This window comes from Nomascus leucogenys, chromosome 22a, assembly GCF_006542625.1.
Source record: "Nomascus leucogenys isolate Asia chromosome 22a, Asia_NLE_v1, whole genome shotgun sequence".
Lineage (NCBI taxonomy): Eukaryota > Metazoa > Chordata > Mammalia > Primates > Hylobatidae > Nomascus > Nomascus leucogenys.
This window is the reverse complement of record NC_044402.1, coordinates 12,828,568-12,852,185: the sequence shown is the minus strand read 5'-3', so window position 1 is coordinate 12,852,185 and position 23,618 is coordinate 12,828,568. Positions and strand designations below refer to the sequence as shown.

At 54.4% G+C, this 23,618-nt stretch overlaps 1 protein-coding gene across 1 annotated transcript; it reads left to right on the top strand.

Moving 5' to 3' along the window:
• The first annotated feature begins 8,955 nt into the window (after positions 1 to 8,955).
• CHGA (chromogranin A) lies at positions 8,956 to 21,973 on the top strand. Its single transcript, XM_003260903.4, has 9 exons — positions 8,956 to 9,374; positions 9,533 to 9,766; positions 10,554 to 10,600; positions 12,966 to 13,059; positions 14,247 to 14,315; positions 16,376 to 16,474; positions 17,913 to 18,374; positions 19,059 to 19,540; positions 21,491 to 21,973. Exons 1-9 carry the CDS (start codon positions 9,092 to 9,094, stop codon positions 21,572 to 21,574), a joined length of 1,854 nt encoding a protein of 617 aa, XP_003260951.2. The 5' UTR covers positions 8,956 to 9,091; the 3' UTR covers positions 21,575 to 21,973.
• The last annotated feature ends 1,645 nt before the right edge of the window (positions 21,974 to 23,618 follow it).

Below are 23,618 nucleotides of genomic sequence, written 5' to 3'. Positions count from 1 at the left end.
CACTGCGCCCGGCCAATTTTCTTGTTTATTTTAAAGAGCTTGGGAGGAAAGGCTCACAGAGATGTGGGAGACGGGGCATTGAATCAGCAGCCACCATTTCAGCAAAGAAAGGGATCTCTGAGATAATGAAGTCCAAATCTTCTGCACCATCACTCCCACCATTTTACTTTATTATTATTATTATTATTGAGATAGAGTCTTGTTCTGTCACCCAGGCTAGAGTACAATGGTGAGATCACAGCTCATTGCAGCCTCCACTTCCTGGGATTAATTGATCCTCCTCCTTCAGCCTCCTGAGTAGCTGGGGCTACAGGCCTGTGCCATCATGCCTAGCTAATTTTTTCTATTTTTTGTAGAGATGGGAATCTCACTATGTTGCCCAGGCTGGTCTTGAGCTCCTGGGCTCAAGGGATCCTCTGTGTTGGCCTCCCAAAGTGCTAGAATTACAGGCATGAGTCACTGTGCCTAGTCACTGCCATAATTTTGAAAAGAGAAAATTGAGGCCAATATAGGTGAATTGGCCTGTCCAAGTTCACCCAGTCAGTAAGAGGTAAAGCTAATACGATGTCTATAAAGTGATGTAAAAGGTGAGAATGCACTCCTTCATGGAGCAAATTGGGTCTTAAAATCATAAAAATATTGTGAGGGACATGATGGAGGAGACACATGACTTCACCTCCAGTTTCTCAGAGGTGAAAAATGTCTGACTATTGGAAATATGATAAAGCTCCATGAATTTTTGAGAAACAAAGCCATGACTCTGATTAATCTGTCATTATCTGAAATTTTCAAAAGTTTAAACAGCTAGAAAGAAAAAGACGTTAAAACTATAACCCCTGGGAGCTGTTAGATAAGAGTCACCAAAACCAGTACCCAGGTTTCCCCCGCAGAAGGTGGTAGTTCAGGACCACGGACAGCAGCCTGTGAAACTTGAGCACCGCATTTTGCCCACACTGGAGCAAACCCACAGAGCATCGCTTGACCTACTCATCTTTACATGAAGAGCCAGTGTGAGTACTATTCACAGGGTGACACACAGGCAGGGGATCCAGAAAGGACCCCCCATCATCCCCATCAAACACCTCCCAACCAGTCTCCTACCTTGTGAAAAATCCCATTGTCCTCACATTTGGGTTAAGCTATTTTTCACCTCCATGGAAAAAAAATAGGTCATATTCCCATGGATGTAGGGTCTGGGACGGTTTGAAGCAATGTCCTTCCCCTGAAAAGGCTTGAAATCTAGTTGGGCAGATAAAAGATCTGTATAAGAGCCAGGCGCGGTGGCTCATGCCTGTAATCCCAACAATTTGGGAGGCCAAGACAGGCAAATTACTTGAGCCTAGGAATTTGTGACCAGGCTGGGCAACATGAAGAAACCCTGCCTCTACGAAAAAATACAAAAAATAAGCGGGTGTGGTGGTGCACACCTGTAGTCCCAGCTACTCCGGAGGCTGATATGGGAGGATTGCTTGAGCCCAGAAGGCGGAGGTTGCAGTGGGCCGAGATCATGCCACTGCACTCCAGCCTGGGTGACAGAGCCAGACTCTGTCTCAAAAAAAAAAAAAAAAAAAAAAGAAAGATTTGCATACAAAGTAATCTACACAAAGAGCAAAACAGTATTTGACAAGAGCCAAGTAGTGGTGTTGAGGATGGTAAGTGCTAAAAGATCTCAGCAGACAGTGATCTCCTGAGGTGGAAGGCATGGAGTGGAATTGAGCTGAGCCTTAATGTTTGGGGAAGACGAATAAACAAGAGGAGAAGGTATTCCTGGCCAGGGCACATGTGGAAAGGGATGGAAGCACAAACATGCACGGGACATGCATATGCCACAGGGGAGGTGGGACTCCCCTAGACTGGTGCAGCTGAGGCCTCATGGCTGATGAGGGGATGAGAGTGGGATAACAAGAGAGAAAGCCAAAGAAATATGACAGGATCATTCTGAGGGTGTAAATTTCTAGTTTTTCTGGAAAATAAAAGTGGTTTGGTGCCATTGCCCCACCTGCATGGATCCCCCCATACAGCAGAGAAAATGACGGAGAATGCTTGACATGTGGCATCTCCTGTTGGGAGTGAGTTGGGATGGGGCTGCTGAGCTTTGACCACAGGGATGAAGTCCTCATCATGGAATTCAGACACAGAAGAAAGAGAAGTCTTCTTGGGCAGGTGGATGAAGAGGAAGACACCAGGTCAGTGCCTGGACTGAACTGGGTCCAGGTAAGGAGAAAGGTCCATGATTAAGGCCCATCTGGTCCTGGCTTCTCTGCTGGCCCTTTGCAAGTTGGGGAGGCATGAGGAGAAACGGGTAACCAGACTGCTCATTCTCTAAGCTATGGGGATGGGGGCAGGGCGGAAGAAGAGCCTGTCCTTTAGTGGGGAAGCTGCTCAGCTAACTGATTCTGAAACATCATTTGGCAGAAGACAAGGGGCCTCAGCTCTGCCTTGTAGGCCCCACCATTAGGGAGTGCACTGTGCATCCTCTCTCCAGGCCACAGCTCCCCAAAGACCTTTCTGTCTGTGCCTCTGACCCCCAACGGGGCTGGCTCTGGAGAGGCAGGGTCTGAGGGCTGGGGCCATGAGTTCACCCTCTGTTCCTCAGTGGAGAGAAGGAGCAGCACCCCTCAGTTCACCAGGGGCCCCCATCTCCTTTCCGGGCTCTCCTTCAGGGGGCACTAGACACAGCCATGGGTAGCTCAACAATCCTGAACATCAGAGATCCTCGGCCACCTGAAAAACCACATCCCAAAGCTACGAGAAAAAGAGGCAGGCACTGCCACTGAGTCCACACTCATCCGAGCCAAGCCCTGTGTGATGCACCTGATGCACATTAACTCCACGAGGCCTCACAAGAGCTCTAGGAGGTGGGTACTGATATCAACAGCCCTATTTTCCTGATGAGAAAACAGAAGCTCTCTCAGAAGCTGAGCTGCCAAGTGCTGCTGATGCTGAGGCTTGCAGGGCATGGCTGACTTAGTCAGCTGCAAATGGAGCCAGGTGAACCCAGGGCTGCAGCCGAGGACAGAGCCTGGGGGAGAGAGGGAAGGGAAGAGCTATGACATCCACCTGGGGAGAGTCACAGGTGCTGAGCACCCTCAAGGGCCAGGAACTGTGCTGGGACTTCCCCTCCCATTGCCAACACCGCTGAGCCGGCCCCGACATAGTAGCCACTGATAAATGTTGGTGAGACTGAACCCTGTTAGTGAAATTCATAGAAATCACACAAGAGATTATTTGGGTCATTTTGTAGAAGAGGAATCAGAGGCTCAGAAAAGTGACTTAATGTTTGCAAGGCCACACAACGAGTATAGGAAGAGCCAGGGTTTAACCCAGGTCTCTCTGGCTCCAAAGTGCAGCTGTTCCCACCATTCTTAGATGCTTCTGCCACCCAGCAAAGACCTCTTGGGACAAAAACCACCCTTAAGTCACTGGAAGTTTCCTCCCTAGGAGGCCCTATTGGTCAACCATTTCGGAACCCACAAAGTTGAGGGGTCGGAGCCTGGGCAGGGGGTCCTCTCTGGTTCAGAGACTTAGACGCTGGGCCCATCTTAGAAACACTTCTGCTTTGACCTCCCTCTCCACCACAATGACTTCTCTAAGCGGCCATGCCAGTGCCTCCCACTATCTTCCACCGTGGACCTAACCTGCAGCTTCCTATGTTCTGGTTTGCCGGGTGTGAGTTTGAAGTTTGCACATCGCTAAGCAATTCCCCAGTAGCGCCTTCTTTATGGAGCCTCTGCAGTCCCATCTCTCAGGTGATCTCCCCTTGGAAGCAGAAGCTCTGACCCAGCGGTGTCACCCTAGAAGACGTCATGTTCAAGAGGGATCAGCATGCCGCTGGACCCCCGGGGTATATGGCCCCGGGAAGGAGAGGAGGTGGGGCACAGGGCAGACGTCTCTCACCTCTCAGTGTGGGCCAGGCCCGCTCCTTCTTCCCAGCCTGCTGTGCCTCGTGCCTCAGCCAGCCTCGGTGTCCAGGGCTTGGTGTGCCTGGCACCCTCCCCCCACCTCTCCCAACACCCTCCTTGGCGGAAGCCTACCGAAGTCCTCCTACACCCACTGAGGAGGCCTGCAAACTGTTTTATTAGATTAAAGCAAACATCTGCTGAAGAAGGAAAGCAAAACCTTAATTGGAAGCCCCCAGGGATGTTTGCAGAGACAGATGGGAGAGGATATAATGAAATCACCTCGCTCTGGCCTCCACGCAGACCTCACAGATAAGGCAACATTGCCAGGCAACAGGGCTTTTCCACCTGGAGGCCTGATAAGGGGCTTGGGGGAGCTGTGTGTTTGGAAAATATGATTTTGTAAGTGGGACGAGGGTGTATTGACTCTGCTGTTTCATGGCCTGGGCCCCAACAGCAGATAAGCAGCTGCCACTTTCCCTGGGGCACAGGCAGGACCCCCTGGCAGGAACCACTCACATGGAGAAGTCCTGAGCCTCAGCCAGGGGAGCAGCCACTCACCCCCTGGGATCTGGTGCTCACCAAAGGGGACACTTCTGGCTACCAGGGGCTGGTGGTGGCAATGGCTTTCTCTTTTCCTCTCCTGGACTCTGGTTCAGGCCTCCTGGGATGGAGTTGGGTGCTGGGGCTGCTGGGAGCTTGCTAGATCGGAGGGCCCATCCATAGGATGTATTGCAGACCCCAATGCCTCACACCCTCCCCACCCATCTTCTCCCAGTGACTCCTGCCCTTCTCAGAGTAAAAATCAAAGACACTGCCAAAGCCCATGAAGCCCTGCCTAATGCGAGCCCACACCACAGCCTCTCCTACCACCCTGGCCTCACTCTCTCCCAGCCACCTCGGCCTTTTTGCTCTTTCCCAAGCCTGCCAGGCATGACCCTGCCCCAGGGCCTTTGCACTGGCTGTTCACTCTGCCTGGAAAGTTCTTCCTCCATACACCTACGTGGTTTGCTCCCTGGACCCCTTCAAGTCCTCACTCAAGTTACTATCTTAATGAGGCCTACCTTGGCCACTTATTTAGTGAGGCCCATACCCTCCCATCCTGGTATTTTACAGCCATCACCACCTTCTACCCCACTCTAGACTGCATGTATTTATTATGGTTTGCTGTTGATGTCTGTCTCAGCCTAGGACACAGGCTCCAACAAGGCAGGGGCCTTGCCTCTTCTCTGTAGCAGCATATTTCAAGAATCCAGAACAGAGACAGGAACACAGCAGGTGCTCAAGACATGTTGGTTGAATGTCTCCCCTTCCCAGACCCCAAACGGCTTTGGTAGAACTGGTGAAAAAGAGGGTGGGTCCAGAGAGGCTGGAGTGTGGCAGGGCCTGGACTGCTCATCTCCAAGGCAGCTGAGCAACCCTGGGCAATACCTGGGGGAAGCCCATTCCCCCACAGCACCATCACATGGGACATTCAAGGGAAAGCAACCTTTTCCAGGAAGGTAAACCCAAGGCTGGGACCCAGGGGAGCTTAGCTCTTAACCCAGCCCTGCTACTGATTTGGATTTGCTGTGTGACCTGGGACAAGACACTATCTGTCTCTGAGACTCAATTCCCCCTTTTGTCAGACAAAATTAGCATCTACCTAAAAGCAATAAACTTCCACATTTATCTAAAACCAATAAACATCCACGTGACTGTGTTGGGGACCCACAGCCTGAGGTTAAATCCTTCCTCTGCTACTTGCCAGCTGTGTGCTATTAGGCAATTTAGGCAACCTCTCTGACCCGCTACCTCCTAATCTACAGGTGAGGATAATGATAGTGACTGCATCACAAGTATGTGAGCCTTTCACCTGCATGGACTGCTTCACTCTTCACACACTTGTGAGCAATTCGATCAGCCTCCTCCTCACGGGAAATCATGGGAAAGTGGCTGGCATGGGCCGCTCAGGGAGTTGACGGCAGCCCCAGGGTAGGCTGTGTGTCGGGCTGACCCTAGAGCCCAGGGCTCTGCCCACCCCTTCATTCTGTCACTGCACCTTGGCTCATGGAAGGCCTTGTTCACTTTCCCAACCAAGTGCATTCTGGCCTCGGCCCACCCTCACCATTTGGGCCACAACCTTCATCGGAGGCGTTGCAATGACCTGGAGTTGACAAGACACCTCCTAGGTAGGACAGGTGTTTAAAGAGCCACCCTCCACACTAACACCAACCAAGCCCCGGAGCCAGGGACAGAGGAGAAAGCTGCCAGGGCCCGAGAAGGGATGAGGCTTGAAGGGCACTGAGTTCCATGTGGCCACAGTACCAAGGACCGTTGGAGGAATGGGAAAACAGACCACCCACACCTCAGACACAGAGCCGGTGCTGGTCAGCATCTTAGCTTGGGCTTGGGTTCCCTGACACAAGGATTTGAGTGCACGTGGCTGACAAGGAATCCCTGGTAGAAGATCAAGAAGGGAAAATGGGGCTGGAGAGTGAATGGGTCGGGAAGGGAAAGGAAGCCAAAGAAGTGTGCGCTGTCAATAAGTGTGCGTTATCAATAAAGTGCTCACTGTCAATAAAGTGTGCACTATTAATAAAGCGTGCGCTGTCAATAAAGTGCGCACTGTCAATAAAGTGTGTGCTGTCAATAAAATGCAAGCTGTCAATAAAGTGTGCTCTGTCAGTGAAGTGTGTGCTGTCAATAAAATGTGCACTGTTAATAAAGTGCGTGCTGTCGATAAAGTGTGCGCTGTCAATAAAGTGTGTGATGTCAATAAAGCGTGGGCTTTCTAAATGAAGTGTGCGCTGTCATAAAGTGTGCGCTGTCAATAAAGTGTGCGCTGTCATAAAGTGTGCGCTGTCATAAAGTGTGTGCTGTCAATAAAGTGTGTGCTGTCAATAAAGTGTGGGCTGTCTATATAAAGTGTGCGCTGTCAATAAAGTGTGCACTATCAAGCCAGACATCACTGCTGGGAAATGGTACCAAAAAATCCTCCTGCGAATTATCCCACCCAGGGGTATTTACAAGTAAAAGCCTGATATCACTGGCTGAGGGCTGCTCCTGGGGGCAACTCCCTGAACTTGCAACTTTCTGCAGCCTTCTGGGTTTCTAGGTTGCAGTGAGCTGAGATTGTGCCACTGGACTCCAGCCTGGATGACAGAGCAAGACTCTGTCTCAAAAAAAAAAAAAAAAAAAAAAAATAGAGCCTGTGGGCACAGAAGGGTAGATCCCAGCAGTGGGAGGTTCGTCAGGGCCCTCAAAGCACCAAGAGACATGGGCAGGGCTCTGACTGCACTGTTAGAGTTAGACTCACGCCTGGCTTGTGGGGAGCAGCAAGAGGTCCTAGTCAGCTCGGAGCCTACATCTCCCCATGGGGGAGAGAGAGGGCTATTTTTGGGGCCTCTCTCGAAATCAGCATTCTGGAGAGGAGAACATCTGTGAGAATCCTCCCTGGTGCCCCTCCCCTTCTGTTCACTAGGTCCAGTGCCTGTGGTGCTCCCAGAGATGCTGGCTGGACAGCTTCTGTCCTCCAGGGAGGCCAGGACACCAGCTCTGCCCCTGCTCTCCATCCTCCAGGCTAGAACCAGCCACCTTCTTGCAGTCAACGTCCCCACAAGATATTGAGAGTGATTTTTTTTATTGTGATAAAATATCCCTAACATAACATTTACCATCTTAACCATTTTTCGGGGCACAATTCAGTGGCATTAAGTCCAGTTATGTTGCTGTGCAGCCATCACCACTATCCATCTCCAGAACTTTTTCATCTTCCCAAACTCCGTACCCATGAAACACTAACTCTCTGTTTCCTCCTCCCCCTCAGCCCCTGGCAACCAGCATTCTATTTCCCGTTTTTGTTGTTGTTGTTTGTTTGTTTGAGACAGAGTTTCACTCTTGTTGCCCACGCTGGAGTGCAGTGGTGTGATCTCGGCTCGCTACACCCGGCCTCCACCTCTTGGGTTCAAGCGATTCTCCTGCCTCAGCCTTCCAAGTAGCTGGGATTATAGGCATGCGCCACCATGCCCGGCTAATTGTGTATTTTTGGTAGAGATGGGGTTTCACCATGTTGGTCAGGCTGGTCTCGAACTCCTGACCTCAGGTGATCTGCCCGCCTCAGCCTCCCAAACTGTTGATATTACAGGCGTGAACCACCGCACCCGGCTGATCCATCCTATTTAAGTATAACCCCACCCTCGCTCAGCACACCCATCCCCTTCCCTGCTGACAAATTGTGGATGTTACTTCTTATTCATTGTCTGTCTTCACCATCTAGAATGTAGGGCTTCTGTCTGTTCTGTTTAATGCTGTACCCTCAATTGTGTACTGTTCTAGGATGTTCTAAGCACATAGTAGGTGCTTAACAAAGCAAATATGTAAATGCATGAATGTGGCCATTTCAGTCTCCTTTGAGCTCCCACCATGTTCTCATTTAGGGACAGGTGTGAGCACAGGTGTGGGACAGGAAGTATCAGTAGAAAACAGCAGCAGCAGATGGAGAGGGGTGGGCAGGAAGGAGGGGCTCTGGACGATGTCAGCCAATGACAAACCGTCACCCAGATCCCAGGTTCCCTGTGACAGTGGGGTCAGGTGGCAAAGAACTTCCAACATAGCCCTCAGGGTGAGAGTAGCAACGTGGCTGGAGCATCAAGGGCCCCAGGAATAAGGGAAGCCAACCAGGAAACTGACCTTTTACACAAAATATCCAGGTTTTAAGAATGCTCAGGAAGAGGTGAGAGCTGTTCTCAAATTCAGATGGGCTGCCAGTGGCAAGAAGGTGATGCTAAGGGGTTGCACTAGCGCTAATGGGTAGGTGTTGCAAGGACTCCTATTTTGGCGGATGTAATAAGAACTGGCCCCCACTCCTCCCTCACTAGCTAACAAGAGGTGTCCAACAGCGGCTTAAGCTTCCTGGTGAAAGTGAGCCCCTGGTTCCCGTGTGCATGCAGAGCCCAGGATTCACTCACCCATGGCTTGAACCTTCAATCGATACATTCAACAGTTACCTGTCAAGTGTTTCCTCTGTGCCGGATTGTGTGGCGCTCAGCACTGTGAAAGTAATGATGACTAAACATTATTCAAATAAATACACATTCAACAACAAAGTGTGAAGGCACACAACTAGCTTGCCAGAGTGAGAGAAGCCTCACTCAGACAGGGCATCGGAAGCCCCTCTAGAGCCTCCTAGATATTGGAGAGAGCCATGAGTGATGGGCATGCCTCCAGCCTGTGAGACCGGGGGAGCACACCCCAGGCAGGGGGCACTTCGGGAAAATAGCACGGGGTGCTGGGGCTGCCAGGGACCTCAGTACACATGGAAGAAGGCAAGGTCCAGAGATCGGAGTGACTTGCCCAGGGACACACGGCAAATCGGTGGAATCGTCGAGGGGTGGAGGATCAGCCACAGCCCCCCTGCCTCCCATTCCACCTCTTGGAAACCAGATACCCACTTCGTGGCCAAGATCCACCAGCTCCGAGAGGCAGAGGCCAGAGGTAGCGAGGGGTGAGGTTAGAGGTGGGGCGAGCGGGGACTGGACCCCTGGGGAGTGGGGAAAGGGGGAGGGGGCGGCACCGCTGACGTCATTTCCGGGGTCGGGGTATATAAACGGGGCGCCAGGGCGCTGCTGCTGCCGCCTCTCCTGCCACTGCAGTGCTCGAGCCCTGTGCAGGGGAGCTTGCGGGAGGATCGACCGACAGACGGACGCACGCCGAGGCACTGCGCCCCCAGCCCCGCGCCGGTGCCACCGCAGCCCGACCCCGGCCGCCGGTCCAGCCGCCCCTCGCCCGGTGCCTAGGTGCCCGGCCCCACACCGCCAGCTGCTCAGCGCCCGGGTCCGCCATGCGCTCCGCCGCTGTCCTGGCGCTTCTGCTCTGCGCCGGGCAAGGTGAGCGAGCGCGGGGAGCTCGCGGGAGAGGGTTCCGGGCGCCCCTTCCCACCTTGAGGTCCGGGCACCGCGCGGCGCCCCGCACCCCTCCACACCTCCCTTCGGGCGCGGCGAGTTTTCAGCACCGCGGTCAGCGCCTCCGCCTCCCGCCTGACCCTGCAGTGTGGCCTCCGCCTGGGACCCACAAGACACTTGGGCCTGACTCCCAACCCCGCGGGGCAAGTCTCCCTTGTGCCCACCCCTTGTCTGGGCTTGGCGCCTCGGTTGCATCAGGGCCAGTGCCAGTTGCGCGGTGGCCGGCCAAGGTCACTGCGGGGAGGTGGGAGCATGGCTGCTCGCACCCCTCCACCCCCTTCCCCTTTCATCTCACTCTCCCCGCCTTTCTGCCCTTGACTTCTACTTCTCCATATCATCCCTCACAATCCCCCTCCTCCATCTCTTCCCCCGCGCCTCTGGGGTCTCTCTCTCCCCCTCATCTGTGTCGCACCTCTGTCCCACTGTGCAGCCCTTGGCCTTGTTTTGATGGCGCTCCCCGCTCCAAAGCACACCCGCTACAGAGCAAGAGTTTCCCAAGGGGGAGGGGGAGGACCTCTCAGTGCAGCCTCTGGGGACCACCCCACTGTGGGCAGCAACCGGGGAAGGGAAACAAAATCAGCCCTAGCTGATTTTGGTGGGGGCAGTTTTGAGGGGTCGCATTGGGTGAACGGGCCCCAGTGAGCCCGGTCAGGAAGGACTGGCATCCACTTGGAGCAGAGGAGTGACCCCAGCACTCTCTTCTTCTTCCCAGTCACTGCGCTCCCTGTGAACAGCCCTATGAATAAAGGGGACACCGAGGTAAGAAGGGGTGCTGGGGATGAGGGGTAGGAGGTTCCAGTGGACACTTCACAGCCAGTTCTTGGGCAGCTGCAGGAGTAAGTTCGGCATAAAGCCAAGAGCCAGCACTGCGGCTGCTGAGCCTGGGGACAGCTTGCAAAAGAAGATATCAAAGATTGCTTGCTTTCCCTGCTGTCCTGCTGTGGGGACTTCCCCAGCTTCCTCTGAGCTGCATGTGCAGTGGAAGAGGCCTGCATCTTACCTGCTGGGCCGAGGTGCCTGGCTTCAGGCTGTCTTGAACACTCTGAATCCAGTAGGCCCCCCAGGGGCTGGTGGGGGGTGGCTTCTCTGTAGTTGTGGTTGTCCACAGACCTGTAAAAATGGCCTTTGCCTGCCTGGCTCTGGCCTCCCCCCTTTGCTCTTTCTTTCCCCCTGAAAGGCTCTGCCAGCAACAACCCACACCCAGCAGACTCTCCAGCCCTGGCTGTCCCAAAGGAACACAAGGAAAACATCTTGATCATGGCTCCTGCACCCACAGTCCCACCAATAGGGGCTAGTTGTGGAGGTCACCCAGGAAAGGGCCTTAGGAGACACTGGTAGGGGTTTCTCTGGCAGCAAGAGACACGCCACGCTGGGTGTGTACTTGGAATTCATTCATGGCTGAGCTGGGGCTGTTTTTTCCAGGCTCTAGTGCTCATCCAAATCTCTGACTTGAGGGTCAGAGAAATTTCTACTCCCCACCTTCCCAGAAACTATTTTCTTCCACTAGACACCACAGTTAAAATCCAAGCCATCCAAGAGATTCCAACCTCAGTTTGCTCAATTATATTTCCTATGTTTTAGTTGCAGATGGGACAGAATTTAAACCTCTACCACTCATTCTAGCTGTGTGACCTTGGGAAAATTCCTTAACTTCTCTGAGCTCTGCCTTTTTCTCCTTTTCCTTGAGGGGAGGTGTAAAGAGTAGGAATCATGGATGTGAATTGCCTAGCACATAATAGGTCCTCAGTAAATGGGCACTGTTATTTCTAGAGCTGCCTGCTTGATCTCCCCATCCCTCTCCAGACCCTCTACCCAATTCCTGCCTCCCAGAAAATGCCCTCGCGAACAGGTAGTTATCTGAGATTCCCAATGCAAGGTCCGGGGTTGCAGGGAGATACAGGGTACAGGCTGCTGGGCTCTCCTTGCTAGATCCCTTATGGGAGACACCCTGGTCACCATATTATATCCAGCAGCTTGTGGTCAGGGGCACCAAAGCAGTTGGTTAAGACCTGAAGATTCTATATGAGATTGTTGTGACTACACGCATTATAGAGAGCACTTGCCAGTTTGCCATCTTGGATCCTTGGACCGGTTGCCTTGGCATCCCGTAGACACAGCCTCCCACCCCCTCACTCCCTGCTGGTGTTGCCTGATGCCTGTCTGACACCTCCTGCTCTCTACTCAGCTCTAGGCTGTGGAAGCAGGGCTGGAGTTGTGAACCCCTCCCTGGGCATGCTGACACTCCATGCTTGAGAGAGTGTTTTTCCATCTGTACCTCATTACCCTGGGAGAGCAGTTGGGAAGGTATTCTCACTCCCATTTTACAAATGAGGACACTGAGGCTCAGAGAGGTTAAGTCACTTCTCCAAGATCACACAGCCAGGATACCACATTACAGTGGGCACCATCATCAAAGATCACTCATTTATCATATGCCTAATTATCCACAACACCTTTGCGGGCACAGGATAAGACTTTCAGAGGCGTGGCTGTGGGTGACCTGGGATATGCTCCCAGGTGTAGTCAATGTGTGCTCACATGCTGCCCAGGGATTCATCCATCCCATGGTGAACATGGAGTGAGAATCTGAAGCTGTGACTCCTTGCATGCAACAACACCATGGGTGTGGGAAGACAGTAACCTACATCCTATTTCCAAAGAGGGTAGAGCCAGGGAAGGTCTTTGTCTCCTCTGGGCAGTCCAGAAGGACTTCCTGGAGGAGCTGACCTTTGGGCATCTTCACAATCAGAGCACTTTTGTAAGACATCATTTTAGTGCCCAGAAGCAGTTTTCTCATGTTTAGAGAAATAGCACTTGGGGATGAGAAGGTACCAGGTACCATTCCCTACACCCCATTCTCACCATGATCCACCTTGGAGGGGAACCTGCTGGCCATGTGGTTGGAGTGGCTGACACATGGTAAGCACTGTGTAAGGGTTTTCTATTGTCATTGCTATTACTGTCTGGCTAAGAAAGCAGAGCTGTGTCTCTGAGCCAGGGATCCTGGACTCCCAAAGACAAAGGCAAATACCCTCTGTCCTCACTAGAAATTCACCCTAGAGCCTCCAGGGACTGAGCCCCATGCTCAAACCAGCCCCAACCTGCCCCTGCACTGTGTTCCCAGGTGATGAAATGCATCGTTGAGGTCATCTCCGACACACTTTCCAAGCCCAGCCCCATGCCTGTCAGCCAGGAATGTTTTGAGACACTCCGAGGAGGTATGAGCTGGAGGCTAGGGGTGAGGGCTGCTGCCTGCTGGGCTGGGAGGCTAGGACATGGGTGTGTGGCTTTTGGTGGAATTAATGATTTAACTCAACAGTCACTGACTGAGTGCCCGTCACGTCCAGGCACCGCACTGGGGTCCAAGGTGTATAGACAGTTGAAGGGGTTGTAGCCCAGGTCATTATAGACTGTCAGAGGAGATGCATATGAACACAGTTAACTAGAACTCTGGGCAAAATAAAACCAGGGCTGGAACAGCAAAACCCCAGACTGTGAGCTCCCTATGGACAAAGATTTTGTGTGTTGTATCCCAGTGCCTAGAACAGCCTCTGGCCTCTGCAGACACCCTCTAGATGTGTGATGAATAAAGGAATGTAATGGGTGGACAGGAGAAGGATGAAATCTTTCCAGGCAATCAGTCAAGTTTTTTTTTTGTTTTGCTTTTTGTTTTTGTTGTTTGTTTGTTTGTTTGAGACAGAGTCTCACTCTGTTGCCCAGGCTGGAGTGCAGTGGCTCGATCCTGGCTCGCTGCAAGCTCCGCCTCCCGGGTTCACGCCACCCTCTTGCCTCAGCCTCCCGAGTAGCTGGGACTACAGGCACCCGCACCATGCCCAGCTAATTTTTTGTATTTTTAGTAGAGACGGGGTTTCACCATGTTCGCCAGGATGGTCTCGATCTCCTGACCTTGTGATCTGCCTGCCTTGGCCTCCCAAAGTGCTGGGATTACAGGTGTGAGCCACCGTGCCCGGCCTCAGTCAAGTTTTTACTAACTGCTGGATAGAGCCAGCAGCATTTCAGTTGGGCTTTAAAAGAAACAGTGGAAACCGATGGGTGGAAAAATGAAGACAGGGTTGTCCAGGTGTGGTAGACAGTGTGAGCACAGGCATGGAGATGGAAAGCTGTTGTATTTAAAGAGACCCCACTCATCCTCAGGGGTTGCCACCCTTTGGCTGAGGTCTGGGTGCTGGGGCAGTGGCTGACTTCTTTAATGTAGTAGGAAACTGACACACACCTTGGAAAGGAGGTAATTTCAAAAGTGTTATCTGAAGACCCAATCTTGCTGCCACCACCCTGGTTTTGAGTTTCCAGAGTAAATTCCTTGTGCTCAGCTGAAAATATTGATGGTAATCTCTTTCTCGGCTGTTCTCTGGAAACCACCCATGATGACTCCTCTTCATTGCAGATGAACGGATCCTTTCCATTCTGAGACATCAGAATTTACTGAAGGAGCTCCAAGACCTCGCTCTCCAAGGTATTTTCCAGCCACTGCACATGACTCTGGGTAAATTCCAGTAAAAGAGAGTCAGAAAATCTGGTGGAAGGTTCAGCAAGTTCCTCTCTGGGACTGTCATTTCCTTTTAATTATAAAGCGGAAAAGCAGGATCTGCCGTGCCACCTGGCTCAATCTGTTATTGATATTGTTAAAGAAATCAAGGCCCAGAGAGGTTGAGCGACTTATCCAAGGTCACACAGTGAATAGAGACATGCCAGGTGCAGCTTCCCCAAAACCCACCGCCTCTGCAGTTCAGTCATTTTAGGAAATAACTTTGTGAAGTAGTGAGCCACTCGTCACTGATGATATTCAAGCCAGGCCTGGACAGGATACTGGGGTGGAAGGTTAAGCTGCTATCATCCCACAGTTAGCCTCTATGCCCAGCCCCCCAGCTCCTTCCAGGCTTGATGCAAAGCACGGCCCTAGCCTTGCAAATCAGGAAACCTGAGTTTGGCCCTGCACCTGCCCTGGCTGACTCCCTGTGGGAAGTGGCTGTTTCCACCAGGGCAGGACCACTGGTGGTGTTGTGTCTCTCCATGAGAACAGGGCATTATAGCATGAATCCAGCATCTGCTTCCCAACGAAGCGAGAGTGTTTTTAAGGGCTGGGCTTGTGTCTGGGGTAGGGTGGGGGTATGAAGGCTGCTCTGGCTCCAGGATGGGCCCCACTCTGAGGCCTTTGGGGCAGACCAGGCCATGTGTGAGAACAGAGAGGGCTTTGGGGAGGAGGCGTGTAAACACAGCCACATCAATAGGATTCCTATGGCCCTTTCCAAGCTAACACACTGTTCTTCCTCCCACTCACGAGCCAGCCTGGGCGGCAAGCACCCAGCACCCACCTCCTACTGTTGCTGGAGGGGCAGGGAGTGCCGGGCACGGCTGGGACTATTATTACCTGGATAGTTATGTCATCAGCAGTGACCTTGGACTAGTGTCTTTTTTTTTTTAACTAAGCATTAAATATTTTATTACAATATAACTTTAAAATTAAACATTGAATGACTAACTGATTACATTTAAATAATTAAATAGACTGTCAACAGAGACTATTATAGGGGAATGTGTCCTGAAACATCTGTATTCATACACGTGTGTATCCCGTATAAGCAGTCAATATACGTATATATGACTGTTTTCCATTAACAGAGTCCTGGATGTATTTCTGTCCATCCATCTATCCGTCCACTCCCTCCTGGGCTCCCATAACATCTTCTGTGTGCCTCTGTCTTAGCATTTACCACACAGCAACCCTGTTTTCTAGACAAGCACCCAACTCTGGGAGAGCCCAAGTTGCCCAAGGAGCTAGGAAATAGCCAGAAGGGGACTGGAACCCACGTTGCCTGAGGCCAGGGCTGGGCATGCTCCCTGGCCCACAGCTGCCCCGGAAAGCCCACTGCGGGAAGAAATGGGCTGGGCTAGCTGAGGGGCCAACATCAGGAATAAGGCACAGGTGTGGGGACAGTCAGAGGAGGCAGCAGCGGCGGGGGGAGAGGGGTCTCTGGGTCACGGCAGCGGGCGCCAACCCTGGGCTCCGATGCAGGCACAGGGCTTGGCCTTGTCCCCAGGCCTGGACTCACAGCGTCCAAGGGTAGCAGAGCTTGCCTGAATCAAGAGCTGTCACCATTACCACCTGCCACAGGGTTCCTGGAGCTACCAGCCAGGTCCTGAGGGGTTCCCCACCCCCAACTCCCACCCAGCCAGGTCCTGAGGGGTTCCCCACCCCCAACAACTCCTGCCCCTGGGATCCTTGCTACATTTGAGACTTTCTTGCTGTGTGAGGCCACAGCACGCTCGTTCTGGCCTCCCAGGGAGCAGCTGAATCTGGCGAGGCAGTGTGGCCGCCTGAGGGCCCAGCTGAGAGAGGTGAGGGACGCCAATGCTTCACCGCTCCCCAAGCTCACGCCCCATCAGTGTCTCATTGGGCAGGCCCTGAACACGAGGTGCCCAGCTTACAGATGGGGAAATGGAGGTCTTCACTCTCATAGACAAATATGCCAGGGCTGGACCCAATGGGACTCTTCCCTCCTTTTCTCATACCAGGTGCCAAGGAGAGGGCACATCAGCAGAAGAAACACAGCGGTTTTGAAGATGAACTCTCGGAGGTTCTTGAGAACCAGAGCAGCCAGGCCGAGCTGAAAGGTCTGTCCCAGCCAGTCTGGCCAGAGGTGGGGAAGGGAGGGTGGCAATGGGAACAGTAGCTATGATGGACCCAGGGTTCCAATGAGTCAGGAGCCCCACCCATAATCCCTTATTTCCCTCTCTCTACAAATGGGGAAACTGCTGCCCAGAGAGACTAGGCCCCTTGCCCAAGGTGAGTGGCATGACCAGGGGTTTCAATCTGGTCCTGCCTCACACCAAAGCCCTCGCTCGGTCCCGTCTGCCCAGAAGAGGGGCTGACAGTCTAGGGCAGGAGGTCTCTGGCATGGCAGGTGGACAGCTTCAACTCTGGGTCTACCCAGTGGCCACTGTAGCAGAGCCCCCGCCCCCAGTGCCTGTCCTCCTGGGATGCGGTGGGGCCTCAGAATAGCCAGGATGCAGGAGGACCACAGACAGAGTAGGTGTGAAACGTGAAATGAACCCAGATCATCTTTCTTGAAACCAAAGAGCTTCTAGGAGTCGAAGAGGTCATGCCTTAGGTCAGTGTGACACCCTGAGCCATCCTCCCTTCCCGGGGAGAGCCACAAACTGGCCTCGTGGCGCTTCTGCTCTCCATGTAGAAGATTGGCTGGTAAGGCCGGTGTCCAGGAGCTGGATCCCGGTGTCTCCCATCTGGGGCTGAGAGGGCAAGCCCTCAAGTGAAGCCCAGGTGCCCTCACTTTGGTTGAAGCTTTAATGAGGCAGGTAGCCATGTGTCAGTGCAGAGATTCCAAACTTGGCATTTGGAGGCTTGGGTTCCAGGCTCAGCTCTGCTGCCCGCAAACTGCGTGAGATGGACAGGTCATCTTACCTTTCTGCAGATCATTTTGGGTTTCTGTGAAATAGGCATGGGAGCACCTTTCACCAGAATCCTGGTGAAGATCAGATGGTGGAATGTACTTGGGAGCACTTTGTTCAGTGGTCATCATTCTAATAACAGGAGGAATTTTTACTTGTTCAAAGGCTGTCTTTAAGGCAGCCACAATAAAATACCTTTTAATGAAACGCTAAAATATTGCAGAATTGAGCCCTTTCACAGGACACTGAAGACAGAGAAGCCCCACATGGAGGGGAGAATGAAGTTGCAGTCATGGTGCCTCTTACACAGAGAGGTTAAGCAACTTGCCCAAGATCACACAGCTGACATATTAATTTTCCGTTCAGGCTTTATCTCCTGGATTAATTCTTAAGGTCTGGTTTTTGGTTTTTTGTTCTTTGAATAATAACCTGTTTTAAAAGTCAGGATTAAAAGGAAAGAAACAAATCCAGCTGTGCTCAGATCAAACGTGGACATGGACAGAGGGGTAACCCTAATCGTTGTCTTGGGCTGGGCTCGCTGGAAGCCAAGAAACATAATGAGTAAGATCTGAAATTAGCCTGTGGGGAGGCCCCACATGTGGCCCAGTCCTCAGGGCCTGACTTGGCTGTGCTGTGTCTGCAGAGGCGATGGAAGAACCATCCTTCAAGGATGCTATGGAGAAAAGAGAGGATTCCAAGGAGGCAGAGAAAAGTGGTGAAGCCACAGACGGAGCCAGGCCCCAGGCCCTCCCGGAGCCCAGGCAGGAGTCCAAGACTGAGGGGAACAATCAGGCCCCCGGGGAGGAAGAGGAGGAGGAGGAGGAGGAGGATGAGGCCACCAACACCCACCCTCCAGCCAGCCTCCCCAGCCAGAAATACCCAGGCCCACAGGCCAAGGGGGACAGTGAGGGCCTCTCTCAGGGTCTGGTGGACAGAGAGAAGGGCCTGAGTGCAGAGCCAGGGTGGCAGGCAAAGAGAGAAGAGGAAGAGGAGGAGGAGGAGGAGGCGGAGGCTGGAGAGGAGGCTGTCCCCGAGGAAGAAGGCCCCACTGTAGCGCCGAACCCCCACCCGAGCCTTGGCTACAAGGAGATCCGGAAAGGCAAGAGTACGTATGATGGCGGAGACCTCAACCAACGCGTCTGGGAGAGGGGGACGGGTGGGAGGAGAGCCTTCTCCATAACCTCATTTCCCATAACAACCCTGAAAGGTAGGTATTAGCTCCATTTCCCAGATGGACAAATGAGGCTCAGAGAGGTTAAGTAATTTGCCCAAGGTCACACAGCTAATTTGTAGTAAAAGCTGAGGTTCTACCCCAGATTTATCTGACTCCAAAACCATGCATTTCCCACTATTCCACATAGCCTGCCCCCACCAGCCCCAGAAGCTAGGGGTGGGAGGTGGGTGGGCTGGCTTTGGGAACAGAGACCATGGCAGGAGGGCGCAGGCTGATCTGGAAACAGTGTCAACTTCAACTAGGGTTTAGGAGAGGCCCTGGCTCCTGCTGCAGGCCTGTCAGGGTCCTTCCTCACTCTCCAGCTGCTGGGCTTCTGGGGTGAGGATGAGGGGAAAAGGCAGGCTCCAGCTAACCCACCCCTCTGGGCTGAGAGGGTCTTGCAAAGCCTGGCATGAAGAAGATTTTTCCCGCTAAGTGTCATCGCTGTGGAGAGGCTGGGCTGGGCCCTGAGAGCCGAGGTCTGTGGCCGCAGCAGAGGCCCCCGGGGAGTGGCAGAGACTGGGAAAACGGTGGTCCCCCACCCATTCTCCTGCTCTTGCCCACCACCTGCTCCAGGTCGGTCGGAGGCTCTGGCTGTGGATGGAGCTGGGAAGCCTGGGGCTGAGGAGGCTCAGGCCCCCGAAGGGAAGGGAGAGCGGCAGCACTCCCGGCAGAAAGAGGAGGAGGAGGAGGTGGCGGTGGCCCCACAAGGCCTCTTCCAGGGTGGGAAGAGCAGGGAGCTGGAGCAGGAGGAGGAGCGGCTCTCCAAGGAGTGGGAGGACTCCAAACGCTGGAGCAAGATGGACCAGCTGGCCAAGGAGCTGACGGCTGAGAAGCGGCTGGAGGGGCAGGAGGAGGAGGAGGAGAACCCGGACAGTTCCATGAAGCTCTCCTTCCGGGCCCGGGCCTACGGCTTCAGGGGCCCTGGGCCACAGCTGCGACGAGGCTGGAGGCCATCCTCCCGGGAGGACAGCCTTGAGGCGGGCCTGCCCCTCCAGGTCCGAGGCTACCCCGAGGAGAAGAAAGAGGAGGAGGGCAGCGCAAACCGCAGACCAGAGGTTGGTATGGGGCGGCAGCCAGCTCTGTGCTGGGCCGTGGAGAGTGGGCCCAGCAGGGGCAGCCGCACTGAGACACACTGCCCCTGCCCCACTGAGGGGACATGCCCCCGACCCCCGGCCGCCGCCGGAGTCTGAGGATGGACAGATGCTCAGACCGGGGGCTCTCAGGGCGGGAGAACACCCCAGCTCACAGGGGGCACCCAGCAAAGCTGGCTGGGAGACAGGAGCAGCTCAGGTCAGCCTGTGGCAGCGGGGGAGGCGCTGAGTGGGGACATTGTCCCGAAGGCAGTAGTGAGCCTTGCAGGTCGTGCCCTGGAAAAACCATGCGGTGGGTCTGACCATGTCCCCTCCTGGCCCCCAGGCAGCCCAGGCACAGCCTCCTCCCAGGCTCAGGCCCTGCATCTGGCCCATGAGAGTAACAGGGCAGGGCAGGGGCAGGGCCAGAGGACCTCTTGCCTGTGGGGAGCGGGTGGGAGCCACACAGATGTGAGCCAGAAGACCTGGGCTCTGCCTCCTCCTAGCTGCATGGACTCGGGCGGGTCACTCCCCTCCTCTGAGCCTCATCGGTTCCCCCATTTATGAAGCAGGGGTAAGGAGTCTCCTCTGCCCACGTAATTACCATGATTGGAACACACAAGGGCTTTGAAAACCAGGGCCCCTGGGGAAGATGAATGGGGCGTGGGGACAGAGACCACAAGAGCAGGGTGGGAGTTGGGCTTCCTGGCAGGTAGGTGGCTGGGATACCTGGTTCAAGCCTAGTGTCCAGGTGGGAACCCAGGCTCTGTGGGAAGGCTGACACCTGTCCGCAGCCCTGACCCCAAGGCTCTTCTCTGCCCACCTAGAAGAGGGTGTGGCCCCTTCTTTGGGCCCCCGACCCCCTCTCTGGGCCTGGCAGTCTGAGAGGAAGAAGGCTCCATGTTGGCAGCTGTAGCGGGAGAGGGTATCTGCCCACGTGCCTGGGAGCCCAGGGCGAGGGGCTGAGGACAAAGCTGGAGAGAATGGGGGCCCAGAGGTGCCACCAGCTTCCTTTCTCCACAAGCAGAGGGAGCTCTGGACCACAGGGCAGAGAAATTGGACCCCTGAAGCATATGGGTCTTAGAAACCCCAGCCTCGCAGAACACCTGCCCCAGGGCCCGCTCCAAGACTAAGGGGCTGTAGAGTCTATTTCCACAGCCTGCAATGTCGGGGTCCCTGGGCCAGGATGCCCTCGGCAGCCTCAAATCTGGCAGTGACCCCTGGAAAGTGACCCCTCCCAGGTCAAAGGAGGCAGCCTTCCCTGCACTCCTGCTCCGAGTCTTGAGGGTATGCTCTTGTGAGTGTCCAAGTTCTGAGGCCTGGAAGCTTCTGGAGACTGGGGCACAGAACAGGGCTCAGAGGAGGGGTCCCTGCTTCCCCAAACTTGGGCAGCCAGAGCTCGGGATCCTCTCACAATCAGGACCAGGGATCAAAGCCCAGCCCTAGGCAGGCCGACGTGGGGCAGCTCCCCCAGCATGTGGCCCTGCCTCAGGCCCCACATTCCCCTCAGGTGGGAAGGCTGCAGAAGACAGACCCGGAAGCCCCAGGCTGGCCTCAACCTGGGTCCTGGCACCCATGGGCTAGGCCGAGGGAAGGGGGCTCTTCAGGGCACTGTAAGCTTTGTTTTCCATGTGCCCTGAACAGACGCCCACCTGTCTGGAACCATTTGAGAGGAAGTGGGGCCTGGATAAGAGGCCACCAAGAGCAGTGTGGGGACAGGGCCCCCGGCATCAGCCACCTTCTTGCGCATAATGATCCCGAGAGCAGTACAGTAGGCTCATTATCACTGTCTCCATGATGGATGAGTCCCCTGAGTCTGAGAGAGACAAAGCCACCTGTCCGAGGCCACACAGCTAACCCAGCGCCTTTCTGGCTTACCGTGCCTTCCGTGCCACCGGCCAGGCTGGCCCGAGTGACCCCCAATGTCTCTCCTAGGACCAGGAGCTGGAGAGCCTGTCGGCCATCGAGGCGGAGCTGGAGAAAGTGGCCCACCAGCTGCAGGCGCTGCGGCGGGGCTGAGACACCGTCTGGCAGGGCTGGCCCCAGGGCACCCTGTGGTCCTGGCTCTGCTGTCCCCTGGGTAGGTCCTGGCCAGACAGCCCGGATGCTGCTTCCAGTAGAGAGGCAGTCTCCAGCCTGCCCAAGCCCAGGCCACCCTGTCGCCCCCCGTGCACCTTGTCTCTTACTCCTGACTCCTACCTGCCCTGGAACGCCCTCTGCAGGGCAGCCCCACAACTTTAAACATTGACGATTCCTTCTCTGAACACAGGCAGCTTTCTAGAAGTTTCCCTTCCTCCATCCTATCCACTGGGCACAACTGCAATAACTTCTGACCTTTTGGTGAAAGCTGAGAACTCCTGACTGTAACATATTCTGTATGAGATTTATCTAAAGAAAAATAAATCTGTTCTGGGCTCTCTGAATTTTTTCCCCTCTCAACTTAGAGTGGAGTGGGATGCACTGGATTTGGGTGAAGGGACAAAGGGAGATTCAGTCCTCCTGGGGACCTCCTTTCTGGGCCACTTCCTGGCTGCAGGATCTTGAGCAAGTGATTTTGTTATCTCTGAGCCTCAGTTTCCTCATCTGTAAAATGGGAATGCTGAACTGCCTCACAGAGTGTGTGTAGGGATTAAAGCACACTTGCTGAGGGCCTCCAGGTCCTTCCCCTCCCCGTCCCCAGCCACACCTGAGCTGGGCCATGCAGAGGCAGCGCCAGGTGGGGACACGGGCTCTGCTTCCTGAGCCCAGGTCGCCCCTCCCTGATGGTCCCTGCCGTCCAGTCACCTGTGGTGCTGGGTGGAGGCCCTGACAGCCCCAGTCTAGTGCCTGTCGCAGGACACAGGCATCAGACTTGAGCCTCTGAGCTGCAGGGCCCCCTTGGCATAACCACTTATTAGGCCCTGCTATGACTTCTGGCCTAGGAAGAAGGCATAGGAATGTGGGGCGTCTGAAGGTCTCATGTATGTAACGCTTCACTAGAGCACGGGCTGCTCTTAGTCCCAGTTTTGTGAATGAGGAAACTGAGGCAGAGAAGGTGAAATGACTCACCCAGGTCACAGGCGGGGATGATGCTCAGAACACTGAAGCATGGGGACTGTGAGGATTACACAGTCAGGACCCGTGTGTACTGGCTGAATATCAGGGCCCATCATTCAGCCACTCGTCAAACATTTGTGGATGGCTGCTACGGACCTGGTAGGTCTGAGCATGGCTGAGACAAGCCCTGGCTTTAAGAAGCTCACTGCCCAGCGGGGACAGCTGCACCCGTCAACAGCCAAAGCAACTCATGGGGACAAAAGTGCGCTCAGCAGGAGGAGCACACGACCACGCTGGAGGGCGCCCCTTGCAGGCCAGGGGAAGGAGGAAGAGGAGGTTGGGTTTGAGCCAGGTTCTGCTGGACTGGCTGGTTAGCCTTGGCCAGTCACTTCACCTGTTCAGGTGGCAGTTCTGGGGCTAACGTCCTTGGCCTTTGCAGTTCAAACACGAGCAAGCCGGGGAGGGTGACGATCCCAGGCAGCGGTGGAGAGGGTGCAGGGAGGGGCCTCGGCCTTCACAGGCTGCCCACATGGTGTCTTCCAGGTAGGAACGGGAAAGACATGGGCATTGTGGGTGGGTGAGACTCAGAGGCATTGCTGCCACCCTCCAGGGGCCCAGGCAGAGCCAAGTCCAGGGGCCAGTTGGGATTTGGGAACCAAGTCCCTGAGGCTCTGCCTGGTGAGTCTGAGCAGGCAAGGTTCCATGGTGGGAACTCAGACTTGGACCTAAGACTGGAGTTGAACTCCCCAGCCCAGCCATTAACGAGCAGGAGTCTTTGGGCAGGCACTCCTGGCCCTCTCAGGGCCTCAGCTTCCTCATCTATAAAATGGAGACAATACTTAGTATCTCCTTACCAGATTACAGTGAGGATCGGGAGCCCACACAGCATGGCCCAGAAAACCACTGCGATGGTGTTGAGTCGTTTGAGGGGTCTCGGCAAGTCTGGGTTTCTCTGATGAGGACGGGCTGCTCATGGCGGCTGATGCACGGCCCCTGATCCCTGCAAAGCACAGAAGGACACCCTCCG

Excerpts from the sequence above, each read along its gene's own strand:
- CHGA (XM_003260903.4), top strand. The coding sequence starts at position 9,092 with ATGGGCATGCCTCCAGCCTGTGAGACCGGGGGAGCACACCCCAGGCAG. Across the intron at positions 9,375-9,532 it reads CCGAGAGGCAGAGGCCAGAG|TGCTCGAGCCCTGTGCAGGG; the intron begins GTAGCGAGGGGT and ends CTGCCACTGCAG. Across the intron at positions 13,060-14,246 it reads TTTTGAGACACTCCGAGGAG|ATGAACGGATCCTTTCCATT; the intron begins GTATGAGCTGGA and ends TCTTCATTGCAG.